Raw genomic sequence first — 17586 nt, 5'->3', positions numbered from 1 at the left:
ACCCAGGTGCCCCCCCTTTTGTTTTTTATAGTTACTGAATTTTCTCCCATTTCTGAATCAGAGTTCACTGAAAACTCAGAGCTGGTTGGGTTTGTTTTGCTTTTTACTTTTTTAGTTAGTGATTCAATAAAGGTTGTAGTTACTACTTTTAAATATTCTTGAGTTATTTTAAATATGTGATCATTATGAATTATTGATCTAAGTATGTGATTTTGAGATCAATTTAGAATGCTTTTCCTTTGTCTGAGAGCAATAAAAAGTAGTGTCAAACATTTGTCAGATAAAGGCAGTAATCTTTAGTTTTCTCCAAACCCTTGTTTTGTTTTAATTGAGGAAAAATTTACGTAGAGTGAAATCCATGTAACTTAATCACAAATTTGAGAAGTTTTAACAAATGCATATACCTGGGTAATACATATCCTTCTCAAAATGTAGTTCCATTACCACAAGAAATTTCTCTTATGTTCCTTTTTCAGTTCCCCCTGCCCCAACCACTTTTACCATTTGGGGTTCTTGAACTTCATATAAATAGAATCATACCTCTTTTGTAGCTGATGTATTTTGTTCAATATAATGTTCTGAGATTCTTATTGCAAGAAAATAACCCATTTAGTTTTAAATTGTTCCTACTCCCATTGTATGCATATGTCAGCTTCTCTGCTGCCCTTTAGGGGAAACATCTGAGTTGTTCAGAGTTTAGGAATATATTTTTTATTAAGATTTTATTTATTTGTTTAGGGACACAGAGAGCCAACACAAGCAGCAGGGAGGAGCAGAGGGAAAGGGAGAAGCAGGCCTCCTCACTGAGCAGGGAGCCAGACTTGGAGCTCTATTCCAGGACCCTGGGATCACCACCTGAGCTGAAGGCAACAACTTAACAGACTCAACCACCCAGGCACCCCTGGAGTTTACGAACAGTGTGAATAAAGCTGTAATGAACACACATATGTTTTAATTTTACTTGGGTAAATCCCAGAAATGGAATTGCCAGTTTTCTAAAGCAGCTGTTCTGGTCATCTTTTTATTAGTTTTCATGTTTACTTAAGTTGTACATGTATATCTTTCAAAGAATCAAATATTTCTACAAGACTTATCACCAGAAACAACCATCTCCTACCTCTTTATCCCTTCCCTAGAGTTCCCACTTTCAGGGGCACCTGGGTGGTTCAGTGGGTTAAAGCCTCTGCCTTTGGCTCAAGTCATGATCCCAGGATCCTGGGATTGAGCCCCGCATTGGGCTCTCTGCTCAACAGGGGGCGTGCTTCCCTTCCTCTTTCTCTGCCTACTTGTGATTTCTGTCAAATAAATAAAATCTTAAAAAAAAAAAAAGAAGAGTTACCACTTTCAGTTCTTTGAGTTGATTCTTTTGGTATTTGCCTCCTGGTGTCTAAGTAACTGACTTATACTTCTTATATTTTGTCAAGCTTTGTCCATGAATTATCCATGGACTATGCTTTATGGAAGTTGTAGGCTTAACTTTCTTTAATCTCTCACCGCACATGTCAACCACACATGGTATTCCTTGTCTCTCTCATAAGCCTGATTATGTTTCCCTTATTATCACTGTGAAAATGCTATTCCAATATACAGTGTATTTTCTCTTTTACTTTTTTCCTTCTGTGTTTATCTCTCTTTCTTTTTCTTTTTTTTTAAATGTTTTAAATTTTTAATTTTTTTTTATAAACATGTATTTTTATCCCCAGGGGTACAGGTCTGTGAATCGCCAGGTTTACACACTTCACAGCACTCACCAAAGCACATACCCTCCCCAGTGTCCATAACCCCACCCCGCCTTCTCCCAACCCCCCTCCCCCCAGCAACCCTCAGTTTGTTTTGTAAGATTTTTATCTCTTTCAAATTCTCAAACTCCTGTATTGTTTAACTTCCTTCTCAGTAAATCCAGACATCAGGTGGTTCAGTTCCTGGCTCCACCACCTAATTGAACAAATTACTTGAACCCTTTTGTGCCTGAGTTTCTCATCTATAAATTGGGGAGTAATAGTACATATCTCCAAGGATGATCTTAATAATTAATTTAGGAAATACTTAGCAAAGAGCTAAGAATGGGGCTTGACACATAGTGTTCAGTGCGATGATAATGATATTTTGATGTAGCTATTACAAAAATGTCTCTGTGTTGTGATGTGTAACAATTTTGAAGACTTCATTATTTAAAAAAAAAAAAAGAAAGAAACCCAAATTATGTAATAAACTACTATTGGGATTCTTACACCTCTCATTTCCCCTTCTTGAACCCCAGAGAAAGAAGAAGGAATAGAATGCTACTTACTTACTGGCCATACTTAAGAACTACTGACTCTTCCTTTCATCAGTATTACCTACTCTTTTATCAAGCACCATTCTAGTAGACTCCAGAAATATTGCAGTGAGCAGGCTTTACATGACATATCCACATCCACATGTTTGGTTGGCTTTAGAAGCTACCCTTTGCATTATTTCTTTTGGGGAATATGCAGTTCATTACTGAAGAGCACAGAATGCCTACTCAATTTTCTGGAAGACTGTGAAATAATGGCATATTATGTATGAGCAAAGGTATCAGGATAAAAGCACAGCAGTGTCTCTTCTGTTTTATCTAATGTGTTGTACCATGTGTTGCCGTTTCTCTATTCCATCACTATGTAGAAGTCAACCAAGTTATTTCATTTTCTAAAGGGAGAGTGTAGTTTACCATAAACCTTATACCACTTGAAATACAAAGAAATTGACAGCAGCATGTTATCAGAAGCAAATGTATTATCCTTAGCATATAAATACAGCTTTAGTACCAAAAGAAATCTGAAGATGATCTAGTAGTTAGATTCTAGCTCATCAAAAAGTAGTAACTCTAAATTTATGTGAAACAAAATACAATTAGTAATATGGCTAAAAGTTTTTGGTAAATTTATCTTCCTCCAAAATACTAACATAAAAGATTATAATGATAGATGATAAAAAAAAGATGCATATTGTTTTATGAAACTTTTTTCCAACAGGATTCCTGGGATGGCCAGCATATTCCAGTACTTTTCTCCGTTTTTTGTGGTTTGTTAGTGGCAATATCCTATCATCTCAGCCGACAAAGCAGTGATCCATCTGTACTTTTGTAAGTGAAATCAATTGTTATTGAATTAAAGAAATTTAAGTAAGTTCACATTTCTTTCAAATTTCACTTTCAAGATCTGTTTTCCCACTGCCTTGTCAAAGTGCTGTTGACTTAATCTATATTGGGTTTCAAATATATTAATTTTGGATCAATTTTGGATCCCAGTTTGGCTGGGAATATTTGTTTGTATTTTCTCTCTTAAGAGGTATTAAAAATATATTTTAATAAAAATATGCTCTTTGTATGCTTATTTATAGCATTGTAAACTCTTTAGACATTATCATTTGCTACGTTTAAATATACTTGGAATGCTTGATTTTTTTTTTTAAGATTTATTTATTTTAGAGAGTGAGAGTGAGTGAGCACACGTGCATGAGTGGGAGGGGCAGAGGGAGAGAGAATCTCAAGCAGACTCCTCACTAAGTGTGGGAGCCCAACATGGGGCTTGATCTCTGGACCCTGAGGTCACGACCTGAGTAGAAACCAAGAGTTGGATGCTTAACTGACTGCACCACCCCGGCGCCCCTGGAACACTTGATTTTTTATCATAAACTAATTTTGTCATTTGAAGTACAGGTTATCAGGTTATGAATATACTTTTCATTCTTTTTCTTTTTTTTTTTTAATTTAAAGCTCTTTGGTGCAATCCAAGATTTTTCCAAAAACAGAAGAGAAAAATCCAGAAGACCCTCTGTCTGAAGTAAAAGATCCACTGCCTGAAAAACTTAGAAATTCTGTTGTAAGTTTTTGCTTTTACAGTCACCTAAAAGATGTAAATTTTAGACAGTTCATCATTTTATATAATGAAGGCCTTTTGAAATTGGGGAAAATGTGTGAACAGGTGTATATTGTTGACTGCCTTTATGTCAAATTTTAACCTTTTAAGAAATGCTCATTTCTCAAAGGTTGTTTCTATGTGAAAAAGTATGCTATACATTCATTTTCTGAGTAGGTAAAATGAAGTAATTTCATTGTTTATAGAATTCTTAATCCTAATCAGTTTAAACTAGGATATGAAAAATACATATTTTAAAATAGTTTTTTGTTATTGTTCTTGTTGATAAAACTATGTCTTTTTAAATCATCTGCTAATGTTTTAGTGTGTTTTATTCCTCTAGGGCAATCAAAAAATTGTATGTGTGTTTATTTTTCAGATTGAAGAAGAGAGCAGTTATCTGTATTAATATAATATATTTAAGAAAATGTAGGAATTTAAGTTTTCTAGTTTAGTGAATTCAATGATGTCTGTATTCTTTTAGTAATTATTTGAAAAATTAATTTTATAAATTCATATCTGCTTTATGGAACAAAGCATAAAACATTTTTTTTAAGTTACTTTAGATTATTTCTACTTGTGAAAGACTCTCATTTATATGGGTATTGAATAAGTCATAATGTTTACCTTTACTGAACTTGAGCTCTTCATGTATTCTCAGAAACTTTAGAAATACAAAACTGCTTCAGGATAGAATTCAAACAATTTTTTCTGACTTTAGGTTCCATGTTAGCAAGGACATTTCATGTTAAATGTGGTAATAGATTTCTGAATGTAGCTTAAAATTAGCATAAATCTGTGGGTCAGTTGATGACCAGTCAAGATTTTGAGACATTTCTTATTTACTACAACCACTAAAAGAATCAAAATCTAGTCAGTGAAATAGGACTTGCAGTTTCAACATCTTAAAAAATCAATGAAATTATAACTTTGTTATCCAAAAGAATATCCTCTATAACTGATATAGTAACTTAAGTACCTCATTTCCTTTTCCCATATGTAAAAAATCAAACTTACAGAGCAATGGGGGGGGGTGGGGAATCTTCATTCTAAAAGACTTTGTTATGGGCCGTCTGGCTGCCTCAGTCAGTAGAACATAGGACTCCTGATGTCAGGGTTGTGAGTTTGAGCCCCACAGTGGGTGTAGAGATTAGTTTAAAAATCTTTTAAAATGAAACAAATAAAAGGCTTTGTTTTAATATGTTATACAGTGTGTAGAACTAGTTTCATTTTCTTGATATTGCAGTTTCAAACCAAAATATCAGGAAGTTGGGAAAGAAAAAATTAATAGCCAATTATTATATATAAAAACTATCTAGAAGAATAGGATCAATGAAAAATTACTTCTTTGTTAGTGGGAATAAAAGAAATATGTATTTTTAAATTTTATGTAATTGTTGGGTAATAATGTTTTGTTCCACAGAGTGAGCGTTTACAGTCTGACCTGGTAGTATGCATCGTAATTGGTGTGCTATATTTTGCTATTCACGTAAGCACAGTGTTCACAGTGTTGCAGGTAAAGAATTTTGATCTTTGGATGGGGGAGAAATAACTGTTTAGACTCATTTTTTATTTGACTGCAGTATTTGTCAGTAATGCTGAAATATATTACTTTCTGTTTGTTTAGTTTTAACAACAAATATTTATTTTCTCATGGTTTCTCTGGGTTACGAATCTGTAGCTTAGCTAGATGATCCCAGTTCAGGCTGCGTTACGGTGCTGCAGTCATGGGGCTGCCCTCAGCTGAGGCAGGCCGTTGTTCTTTGCTGACCATTGGCCAGAGATCTGAGTTCTTCTCCGTGTGGCCCTCGCCATAGGCTGCTCGAGTAGCTGGTTGTCCCCAGAGCCAGTCGTCCTAGAGAGAGAAAGCCCAGGACAGAAGCATCAGTCCTTTATAACTGATGTCAGATGTGACACACCACCACTTCTTCCGTACCTTTGGATCATATAGGGCAACCCTGGTACAAGTTTTGGAAAACCGACATAAGAAAGCAGTGTTAACTGTTGACAGATGTTTGGTTCTTAGATTCAAAAATTCACTTTGTTATTTTTTATTAATAATTGGAAGATTGAACTGACAAACTAGAAGTTTCTATAAATCTCAAAATCACTTTTAATTTTCCTAATTTTATTTTGCTTTTAGCCTGCTCTCAAGTATGTGTTGTATGCATTGGTCGGCTTCGTGGGTTTTGTAACCCATTATGTGCTGCCTCAGCTTAGAAAACAGCTGCCATGGCACTGCTTCTCCCACCCTCTGCTGAAGACCATGGAGTACAACCAGTACGAAGTTCGGAGTAAGTATTTTGTTAACTCTGCTCTTTTTAATATTACGATTTTTTTTTTTTTAACTTTAGCAGATGATGGTTAAATGAGTAGCATCAAGTAACACTTTGGCTTGTGTTTGTTATACTTAGATTTGAAGTTGTGATGAGTCAGACCTTTTGCGGGATGCTTTAATTTCAGTTGAAGTACAAATGTCAGTACCACAATGCTAACTTCCACAAAATAAATTCCTTCCTTTCTATGTTGTTCTTCATAGACCTCTCACTGATGAATCCTGTGCATGTCTGTGGCTTCTCTTCCAGTCCCTACCCTTTCCCTAAATGTTCTTTTCTATATATAGGCAATCCAGTTCTCCTTAAGACTGCTATTTGAAGTATTTTTAACTCGGAGCTTAGGGGAAATAGAGAGCACTTTGTTTCTGTTTCCACCAGTGACACTATGTCCTACTAGAGAAGGGTGTAAGAGTAGATCAGATGAAAAGAAGTTTAAAACACTTGTAATCGTTTTTACTTCTTCAGATGTGGGATAAGGTATAAACTGACTCAGAAGGAGGCAGGTATCTGGTCCATTTTAAACCCTGTCTTATCTGTCATAAGTAGTTGGTCTTTATTCATTGGCCCCATGACCTGTGGTATGCCATACTTCGTCATTTTAGAGAAATAATAAAAGTTCCTAACTATGTCATCATTTATTATATATCTGTGATTAAATAAGCCAGTGGTTTTTCCTAAGACTTTTTCTTTAGTTAGTGAATTATGACAGTAAATTCCTCAATTGTTTGAAGATTAATTGTTCAGAGAATTCTAAAGCTTTTAAAAGCTTTCTGTATCAGACTTGACTATGCATTCTCAAAGCAAATTTCCTGGACCTTTTGGTAAAATTGCTTAGAGCATCCTTTTGAAAGGAATCTCGGGTGCCTCGGTGGCTCAGTGGGTTAAAGCCTCTGCCTTCGGCTCAGGTCATGATTCCGGGGTCCTGGGATCGAGCCCCGCGTCGGGCTCTCTGCTCGGCAGGGAACTTGCTTCCTCCTCTCTCTCTCTGTCTGCCTCTCCGCCTACTTGTGATCTCTGTCTGTTAAATAAAATCTTTTAATAAAAAAAAGTGGGGGGGCGCCTGGGTGGCTCAGTGGGTTAAGCCACTGCCTTCGGCTCGGGTCATGATCTCAGGGTCCTGGGATTGAGTCCCGCATCGGGCTCTCTGCTCAGCAGGGAGTCTGCTTCCTCCTCTCTCTCTCTGCCTGCCTCTCCGTCTACTTGTGATTTCTCTCTGTCAAATAAATAAATAAAATCTTTAAAAAAAAAAAAAAAAAGGAATCTCTTTTTCTAAGCAGTCAGCCTCAGCAGTGGTCTTGAAATACTCAGTAAACTATGTCATGTGTAGATGTGCTGTCATCCAAGCTTTGTTGTTCCATCTGTATAGAGTTTAGTTGGTTTGTTTAGTTTGTTTTTAGTTTTGACAACAAATATTTGTCTTCTCATGGTTTCTCTGGGTTTTATTTATTTATTTGATAGAGCACAAGTCGGGGCAGAGGCAGAAGAAAGGGGAGGAGCAGACTCCCATCTGAACAGGGAACCCGACCTAACCTTATCCCAGGAGGCTGGGATCATCACCTGAGCGGAAGGCAGATGCTCAACGAACTAAGCCACCCAGGCACTACTGTCTTGGCTTTTAACACCTTCCTCGTTAGGCTTAATCATTTCCAGCTTTTGATTTAAAAATGAGAGATGTGTAATTCTTCCTTTCACTTGAACACTTATAAGTAGCCCTTGTAGAATTATTAATTGGCCTAATTTCAGTTTTAGGGAATAGGAAAGCCTGAAAGGAGGGAGAGGTATGGTAGAACAGCTGGTCAGCAGAGCAGGCAGAACACATACATTATTGGTTAAGTTTGCCCTCTTCCATGGGTACAGTTCATGTATTCCCAAAGCGGATACAGCAGTAGCATCAAAGATCACTGACCATAAGTCACCATAGCAAATATAATTATAATGAAAAAGTTTTAATATTGCAAGGATTACCAACATGTGACAGAGAGACATGAAGTGAGAAATGCTGTTGAAAAATGGTGCTGATAGACTTACTCAGCACGGGGTTTCCATCAAGCTTCCATTTGTAAAAAATGCAGATCTGGAAAGTATAATAAAGCAAAGCACAATAAATAAGGTGTGCCTGTATTTTACACAGTAGATGATGTGATCTTCTTACATTGCCTTGTTAGATGCAGCCACCATGATGTGGTTTGAGAAACTTCACGTATGGCTTCTTTTTGTGGAGAAGAATATCATCTATCCATTGATTGTTCTCAATGAACTCAGTAGCAGTGCAGAAACAATTGCTAGTCCAAAAAAACTCGATACAGAGTAAGTACAATACTCCTCTCATCTATGTTTAGCTGCTAGGGGCCGTCATAAGCAATGTCCTAAGACATTGATCAAGGAGCAATAATTGAGTGTCTCTTTGGTGCAGTGCACTGTGAGATTAAAAAAAAATTCAGGTGATGCTGTGTCTGTAACTTCCCTTGCCCCAACATCTGTTTCTGCTCTTGTATATCACACTCCAGACATCTTATCCTCAACTGATATTTCATGAGAGGACATTTATTAAATAAAATTAATTTTTAATTTTAAATGGTAAGTTTGAGAGATGCCTGTTTTTGTGTACCGTGTAAATGAGGCTGTATCGTTGATCACTTGCCTGTATGGTCATCCTGTAAGCCTTCCCACTAGGCTAGGTACATGTTGGGTAAGCCTTAATACATGTTTTTTACGTGCCAAATGCTATCAATAGTAAAGCAATAAAAATGCCCAGAAACTGGAGAACCATATATTAGAATTGCAGTGCTGTTACTTATTTTTTTAAACATGCTTATTTATATCAAGGAATAAGAATCATATTACATATTGTTAAAAGGAAATACTATAGTAGTTTATTTTCGGATGCGATTTCCTGAAGTTCACAATTTGATATATATATTTTGTAAGCATGGCTAATGAAATGGTGATTTTTCAGAAGTTAGTAGATTTTCTGAAGTTCTCAGTCATTGATTGATGAGTGGTGCTTTCTTTATATTCTAGATTAGGTGCTTTAATGATCACCATTGCTGGTCTGAAGTTGCTACGATCCTCTTTTAGCAGCCCTACATATCAGTATGTTACAGTCATCTTTACTGTGCTCTTTTTCAAAATTGACTATGAAGCATTTTCAGAGACCATGCTGTTGGATCTCTTCTTCATGTCCATTCTCTTCAACAAGGTAATTTATCACTGAATGGAGTATCCCTATCTGTAAAAAGTATCACCCTAAGTAATACACTGTTTAGTGAGGATTCTGCTTGCATTTCATTTGCTTTGTTATCTTTTAAGTAATACCTTTCTTCAATCAAGCAATTACTTAGGAGCATTTTAGAATCACTAGATAATGCTAGTCGTTATGACCCATAAAAGACATATTTCTTGCTATAGGTAGGAAGATAAGATTAAGTTATATAGAAAAATTAGAGAAACACCATTAGCTATGTATTTTTAAGTATTAGGCTCTTCTAAAAGTGGGTGTGGTTTTGAATAATTTTAGAAATAGACATGGCAGTAATGGAACTGGGCTTTGGGCTCCTGGACAGATGGAGGGAGGAAATAACCTGATAGCTGAATGAAGATGTTAGATGCTGAGGCCAGTGAGGCCGTGTGGGAGGAATCAGAAGTTAGTTTGATGTCAACATTTGTAGAATAGTCTGAAAATTATAAAACACTTCTAAGATTTATTATCTACCCCTAAGAGAGGTATTTTTAGTCCTTTTACAGATGAGATGGCAAAACCTGGGTCTTCCACCTCCCTTTCTAAGAATCTTTTTACTGAACCATATTACCTTTCTAAATGAAATAGGTTGTGAGTCAGATTATTTGTAAGTTAAATTGAATTTAGATTTCATGTTAACACTGACCACATACAAAGGACTTTGACATATATTATCCCATTTGATAGGTAACAGAGAGCTGAAGCATATGACAGCTACAAAACACAATGAAAGCCCAATTTTAGGCAAGTTAGCCTGGTCAGCCACATTTGGGATGAATTGGGGAAGAGAGAACCTAAAGGTACGGAGAATAGTTTAAGAGACTGTGACAGTAATTTAGATGTGATAGAGGTCTAACCTAGGATGGGAACAGTACAAATGTAAAACCATTAATCTGAACAAGGTTTTAGTGATAGTCAATTTCAAAAATTGTGCTAAATATTGTACTAAGTAGCTTCTAAAATATTGCAGTATAATGTTTGTTCAATCACTAATTTCTATGCATTTTTATCATTTATTTCTTCTTCTAGTGAGCTTGGTTAACCAAAGGAGGAAGACAGAAAGTTAAAGAATAGTTTGTATAAAGAAGCATGTGGTCCCTCACAAATTTAAATATTTAGGTTGAAAATTATATGGCATCTTGTTCTGGTTGGGAAAAAAGTGAAAGTTTCAGTAAAATAGAAACAATCTCTGAAATAGACTTAATTTGTATTAGTTTGGATTTTCTTAATACTTTCATTTGTTAAACAAATTGTCCTTCAGCGCATACAGTGCTCCAGAACTGTTCTAGATCGGTGAGCAAATAGGGAAAGCTTTGCCCTTAAGGACTTCATTATGTAAGGTTAGCTAATAGAACTTAACAGTGATAGCAAGCAAATAATCTTCAGGAGCTCTCTAATACATTTTTAAAGATAACATTGTAAAATGAAGCATCAGTTAAATAATCTTACAGAAAAAATATGAATATATACAAAAGTGCTTTTACCCACTAACCACTTATCTGTGCAACTGCACATCATTTTTTCTTCAACATTACATCAGAATTTGAGTTCAGTCTGGTTCATATTTAGAACCTGAAGTTTAGTTTTCTAAAGTACTGCTTTAGGCAGTTACAATGGCATCTTGATAATACAAATGCTGCTTTTACTTCTCTTACCCTGATCACATCCTGATCAAGGATTACCGGCATAATTTTGAATCATGGCAAAGAAGGCAGGAGTTCATCTGCATTTTGTAATTGGTTGAAGTTGTAATTTCTTTTTTTAAATTGAAAGTTAAACAGGTTCATTTGCAATTAATTGAGCAATATAAGTATGAGATGTTCAGTGCCTGAGTCACGGCACCGAATTAATTTGAACCTCCTGCCCCAAGATCCCGTGTCTGTTCTGTGAGTTGGGCCTTGCATTGCCTGAGCTACAGAGGCAGTTTAGGCGAGCACAGTCATTCTGTCCCGGTGTCGAGGACACGCTCAACAACAAAACAAATCCTAACTTATGTAAAGTTAAAATGTGTATTGTGTTTCCACTGACAGTCACAATTGAAATTAAGAACAGATGCCTAATATGTGCTACTCAGTCTTGGGCAGACAGGCACTGACAGCTGTACTCCAACTTTATTTCCTGCCTGGCTGCTCTCACACTTCTTTTGACATTGCATTTAAAACATACTCAGTTTTCAAAACACTAAATTTGAGGAAAATGTGTCTTAGAATAAAAATATGTATGAATTTCTGAAGCTTTATAAACATCTAGATTAGGATCCTACCTTTCTATGTTTTGATCCTACCTTTCTATGTTTTGCCAATAGAGGGCATAGAGTTGTTTAAACAGGTGAACCACAAGCTCATAAATCAGCTCGCTGTCTTTACTTAAATATATATCCAGTGTTTTGGCAGTTGACACGTCTTTTCCTTTTACGCATATGGCACATAATTTCAATGCCATTTTTCTATTAAAAAAAAGAACTTTTAGAGGTCTTTCATTTTCTAATTCAAGTACCTGATGATAAGGTTTTTGCTGATTGTTTTCCTTTTCCTCCTACAGCTTTGGGAACTCCTTTATAAGTTGCAGTTTGTGTATACTTACATTGCGCCCTGGCAAATTACATGGGGTTCTGCTTTCCATGCTTTTGCTCAGCCCTTTGCCGTGCCCCGTATCCTTCCAATAAAAGTTGTGTAAGAAAGGGCAGTCACTTCCTTGATGTGAATGTCGGTTTGTAGGCATAACCTTTTATAGGTATAGAAGATCGGTTACTAGGTGATAAATTATCAATATTCTCAGTCTTTTGAGTCCACATCTGTACTGATTTTGATCGTTTAATTTATATTACCATCTGTGACCCATAGATCCTCTGAACACAAGGACAGTATTAAGATTTTATGATTAAGCAACGCTGATTTAAAATTTTATGTATACATGTGTGTTGAAGGCTAGGAATTTTTAAATAAATACAAAATGTTTAGAAATATTTTCAAATGAAGATACAAACATTCTTCATAATCATATGATTGTATTTGAACTATGTTTAAAATGTCCTATTCTAATTATTTCTTAAAAGTACTTTCTAAATAAAAATAAAGGTTAGTGACCACATGGATGTTGAAATGCAGACTTCTTGTATCTGTAAGTTTTAGTTTGACCTTTCGGAAAATTTAACCCAGACATATTTATTCAAGAGTTAGTGTGTGGACTTTTATCAAATACATATTAGCAAATACTCATCTGACTCCCTTCAAAGCATCATGCCAGGTTATACTTTCCTGGCTGTGTCTTTCTGCTGTACCCCCTTATATTGTCCATGACACCCTCTTTTGTGTTCCTCTGATGAACCTCATTGTTCTCGTTTCTGTAATTGCAGTATGCTTGTGAGATGTATGTATGTGTGTGTGTGTGTGAGTGCACACGCGCGTGCTCACTCAGGTGAATGTTAAAATCCTTAACCAGTTTTTTCATAGATTCAGCCATGTTGTTTGTTCAGGCTGCTGTATCCGCCTTTTTTTCTACTCCACTAAATCCCTTTCTGGGAAGTGCAATATTCATCACTTCATATGTTCGACCTGTGAAATTCTGGGAGAGAGACTATAAGTGAGTACAATAAAACATTTGAAAATAGATTTTATCTATTCTTGACTAAGAAAAACTATCAACAGCATTATTATAATAATTCACGGCTAGTAATTTTTTGTGTTGAAACTATTTTATAAATACTCTTAAAGTTTCAAAATCATAAAATTGGAAGTCAGAATAACTACTCTATATTTTTTCTTTGATTTTTTAAAAGATTTTTTTAAAAACCTAGTTATTGTTGAGTATACTCATTTTTCTGTCTTTTTTCTTTTAATGCTATTTCTTTTGAATTGGTTCCATGTTAATACTACTCTGAAGCTTCATGCTATACAATGTCATTTCATTATGGCAGTCAAAATTAGTTTCTCATAGTTTTCTTAGAAATAATTATTTGTAGAGCTTACTTTTCTGTAGATTATTTCTGGCTTTTTAGGAGAATAACTTCCTAATGATCCATTTTTTTTTTTACATAAAGTATTTTGCCCATTTAGATTTAGTACCTTTGGTTAGCTGTTTTATATGATGCCTGCTAACTGTCCTGACATGTAATCTCTCCAGGTGAATTTATTTATTTATTTCTTCCTTCCTTCCTTTCTTTTTTTTAATTTAAGAAAGATTATCCAAAAGGGGAATTACTGGGTCACGGAGCCTACACATTTTAAGCCTTTTAACGTATATCAACATATTGATTTGGAAAGAGCTTATATTACTTTTTAATTCTACAGGCCATCTTCATGAGTGCTTCTTTTCTTTCTATACTTTGACACGTTAGCATATATAATAGGTGAGAGTAGTAGTCTCACCATTTAAACAATGGACTAGCTTGGGAATTTGAAGCTTTTGCTCTTTTATCTAAAATCACACATGGTGTTTCTCTTTTTGATGAATTTCAGTGTTATTTATATTCTGTTCTTCTCAGCTAACTTAAATTGAGCCCAAAATAATGTCTGTGGTGGCAATTTTTGTCGAAGGACCCTTTTACTCTCTCTCTCTTTTCTTTTTTAAGATCTTATTTATTTGACAGAGATCACAATTAGGCAGAGAGGCAGCCAGAGAAAGGGGGAAGCAGGCTTCCCACTGAGCAGAGAGCCCGATGCAGGACTCGATCCCAGAACCCTGAGATCATGACCCAAGCTGAAGCAGAGGCTTAACCCACTGAGCCGCCCGTGTGCCCCCCTTTACTCTCTTCACAGTTATTAAAGTCTCAGATAGTTACTGTATTAGAAATCAACACTTAGAAAAATTCAAATGTTTATTAGTTTAAAATAGCAATAACAAATTCATTATGTGTTAATATAAATAATATTTTTGTAATGAAAATTACTATATTTTCCATCCCACCAAAAAAAAAAAAAAAATCAGTGAGAAGAGTGTCACTGTTTTTATAGTTCTATAAATCTCTTTAATGTCTGGCTCAGTAAAAGACAGCCGGATTCTCATATCTGCTTCTGCAGCAATCTGTTCTTGAAATATGTTATTTTAGTTGAAGTATATGAAGAAAATCTGGCCTCATGCAGACATATAGTTAGAAAAGAAAGAAGTATTTTAATTGCCTTTTTAGACAATTGTGGATATTTTTCTTTGATCCTTCATTAAAAGTTGACACATGGTAGTTTTCTAAAGATTTGTTGCAGTTAGAGTCTAAAACCGTTATCTGTTGTTGGGGAAGAAGAATTTACTCTGCCCTTCAAGATCCTTCTAGCTCAACTAAGAATCAAATTGACATGAGACAAATAAACAGGAAAAAATCAAATTTAGTGTACACATGAGGGAAATCCACACAGACATGGAAATTCCAGACAGGTAACATGGTGCTTCTGTGAGCTAAAGAGAAGGGTAAGCGTCTTAGGTTACAAAGTGGGGAAAGATCATTAGCAAGAAGGTGAAAAGAGGTGTTTGGAAAACAAAGGTTGCCCCACTCTGTAGATAAGTTGCTTAGGTAAAGAGGAATCTCTCTTAATAGATCTCTTTGTGATACAAGCAAGCAATTGAGGGGGAGGTAAAGCTCTTTCCCTGAATCTACTGGGTTTTGATTGCTTTAATTTTTTTTTTATTTTAGAGATTTTATTTATTTATTTATTTATTTATTTATTTATTTGAGAGAGAAAGAGAGAAACAGGGAGAGGGAAAAACAGGCTCCTTGCTGAGCAGGGAACCTGATGCAGGGCTCAGTTCCATGTCCCTGGAATCATCACCTGAGCCAAAAGCAGACACTCAACTGGCTGAGCCACCTAGGTGCCCCTTGATTGCTTCTAGCTCAAAATAATGTTCATGTACAACTGACCCATCTTGTGGTGGCCTCCCCTTGGCCCCATGAATTTTTGGAACTGTGTTACATCAAAATTCACTGATGTGTCTTACACTTTGAATGGATTTTTTTTTACCCATGCATAATCTTATAGCAGCATTTATTAATCATTAAAAAAATATTGGTTCACTGGGTAATGTAGATCTTACAGTTCTTGATCAAGATCCTGATACATTTCACTATATAATTTTAAAAAATGTATTCATTCATATCACCACCCATCTCTAAAGAAATGTGTTTAAGTATTGCTAAGCTGTCAAGCTTGTTGGTTAAATATATATACATTTTCCCAAATTCGAATTTTTGCTTAGAAACTTGAATTTTGTTATTGGCAGCAGGACAGACCCACTTTCTTTATTTTGAGAAAATGTCTGTCAAGTGTGTCAGTCTGAATAATCATAGTAAAGATGGTGTTCCATGAAAAAGAGTTAGTGCAGCCTACAGTTCAAACTACACAAATGCTTCTCTTGAGACAACCATCCTACTTCAGAATGCAGCAGAAGTGCTTTATGTGGGGGCGCCTGGGTGGCTCAGTGGGTTAAGCCTCTGCCTTTGGCTCAGGTCATGGTCTCAGGGTCCTGGGATCAAGCCCCACCTCAGACTCTCTGCTCAGCGGGGGGGCCTGCATCCCCACCCACCTCTGTCTGCCCCTCTGTCTACTTGTGATCTCTCTCTGTCAAATAAATAAATAAAATCTTGGGAAAAAAAAGTGCTTTATGTGTATTTTGTTACACATAATTTTAGAAAAGACCTGTACTGACGGGTGGGTTGTGATTTAATAAAACTGGGTTTTTTTCTATTGCTTCATTAAAGAGATTTTAAAGCAAAACTTGAATTTTTATTTTTTCTTGTACATATGTGGCAGTAAAAAATACAGTTTGGTGCTACTGTCTTGATTCATGTTAAAGTGCCTGGAGCCTTACCTATATTCATCAGTGCAATTGTCAACACAGTGAAAAAAGCGAGTAACAGCTCAGTGTTATTATGAAAATCATTTTGATCTGGAAAACTCCCTAAAAGGGTCTTAAGTCCCCTGCTGCTTCAGATTCTGTGGACCACAGTTTGGAAACCACTGTTCTAAGAACACTGTACAGCTGGGCATAATAAATGTACCTTGTCCTTGTGCAGAATGTTTCATGTATCTCTAAGAACTACATGTAGAATGCATGTTTCATCCTGATCAAGTTTTAGGGGGTGGATTAAACTCATTAACTTTCTGCACCCTGTTCATGGAAACATCACTTAGGAAATAATGGCTGTTTATGGATGATGGAGGTGAGTGAGTAAAAAACCTTCCACCTGAAAGTACACTTGTCAGGAATTTTATCAGTATACCAATCATAGATTTTTTTCAGAGATGTTCATGAAGTGATAATGTTTATTTCATTTATATTGTGCTGTTTTCTCCTTTTTCATTAAAGCATATTAAAAATGTTCTGTTTTGCCTTCTTCAGCACAAAACGGGTGGATCATTCAAATACCAGATTGGCTTCCCAGCTTGATAGAAATCCAGGTAAAAGCTCTGTTTTGGAGTAAAGAAGCAAGTCCAAGGAATTTGTTATGTATTTAGTTCACTCCTAACTTGTTGAGAATCCTCTGAGTTCCAAACAGTCATTTTTTAAAGACTGTATCTCCTTAGCTTCTTGTTCTACTTTAGCAAAGTGTGAACTCAAGTATCTACAATGTATATACCCATCTTTTATAAAATGCATTTTTAGAATATTCATAGGAATAAAAAAATGCCATTCAAAGATTTTTCTTACATAGGTTAAAAAGTAGAGCAGTTAAAGTAAAACCGGTCAAGTGTATTAAAGAATATGCAGTCTGACCAACAGGTGTATTAATATATTTGCTTCTCCTGCTTCCCCAGATGTTTAGGTAAATGTCCATTTAATTTCATTTAATTTATGAAATGTAGAGATGTCACATGGGGCAGCCAAATAGTCCTTGAGATAGAGCTTCAGTGGATGGCATTTTGGTGGTGGTACCATTGTCTAAAGTCTGGTTTCTTCATTTCATTGTTTCGGAAACATCCTTTTGTCTGCCCATCTGTTAGTAATCGGACACACAGGGGGTGACTCTCACTAATCCAACCATAAGAAATTAACCAGAATTCCAGTGTATTAATTTATTAAAAGAAATCTTACTCTCGATTGACTGAAGTATTTATATCCATTTGACTGTCAAATTCCTTCAAATGCTGATCCCTTCAACTGCTCTACTTGAGAAACTAACAATAATCAGATAGTTTTATAGTTA

General features: G+C 35.7%; 1 protein-coding gene across 8 annotated transcripts in view; it reads left to right on the top strand.

The window, feature by feature from the left end:
• Window positions 1-17586, top strand: part of PCNX1 (pecanex 1) — a 156649-nt gene that overhangs the window by 113880 nt on the left and 25183 nt on the right. For all 8 annotated transcript variants that reach the window (XM_004754809.3, XM_004754804.3, XM_013057454.2 and 5 more), the window contains 9 exons: window positions 2997-3106; window positions 3740-3845; window positions 5305-5397; window positions 6025-6175; window positions 8383-8524; window positions 9239-9416; window positions 11997-12105; window positions 12908-13037; window positions 16782-16840. In XM_004754809.3, the coding sequence (XP_004754866.1) occupies window positions 2997-3106; window positions 3740-3845; window positions 5305-5397; window positions 6025-6175; window positions 8383-8524; window positions 9239-9416; window positions 11997-12105; window positions 12908-13037; window positions 16782-16840 (1078 nt within the window). The remainder of the gene's footprint in view (window positions 1-2996; window positions 3107-3739; window positions 3846-5304; window positions 5398-6024; window positions 6176-8382; window positions 8525-9238; window positions 9417-11996; window positions 12106-12907; window positions 13038-16781; window positions 16841-17586) is intronic.

The sequence above is a fragment of the Mustela putorius genome, unplaced genomic scaffold, assembly GCF_011764305.1.
Source record: "Mustela putorius furo isolate JIRA1106 unplaced genomic scaffold, ASM1176430v1.1 tig00000129_pilon_pilon_pilon, whole genome shotgun sequence".
In the NCBI taxonomy this organism is placed as follows: Eukaryota; Metazoa; Chordata; class Mammalia; order Carnivora; family Mustelidae; genus Mustela; species Mustela putorius.
This window is presented reverse-complemented; position numbering and strand designations above follow the sequence as displayed.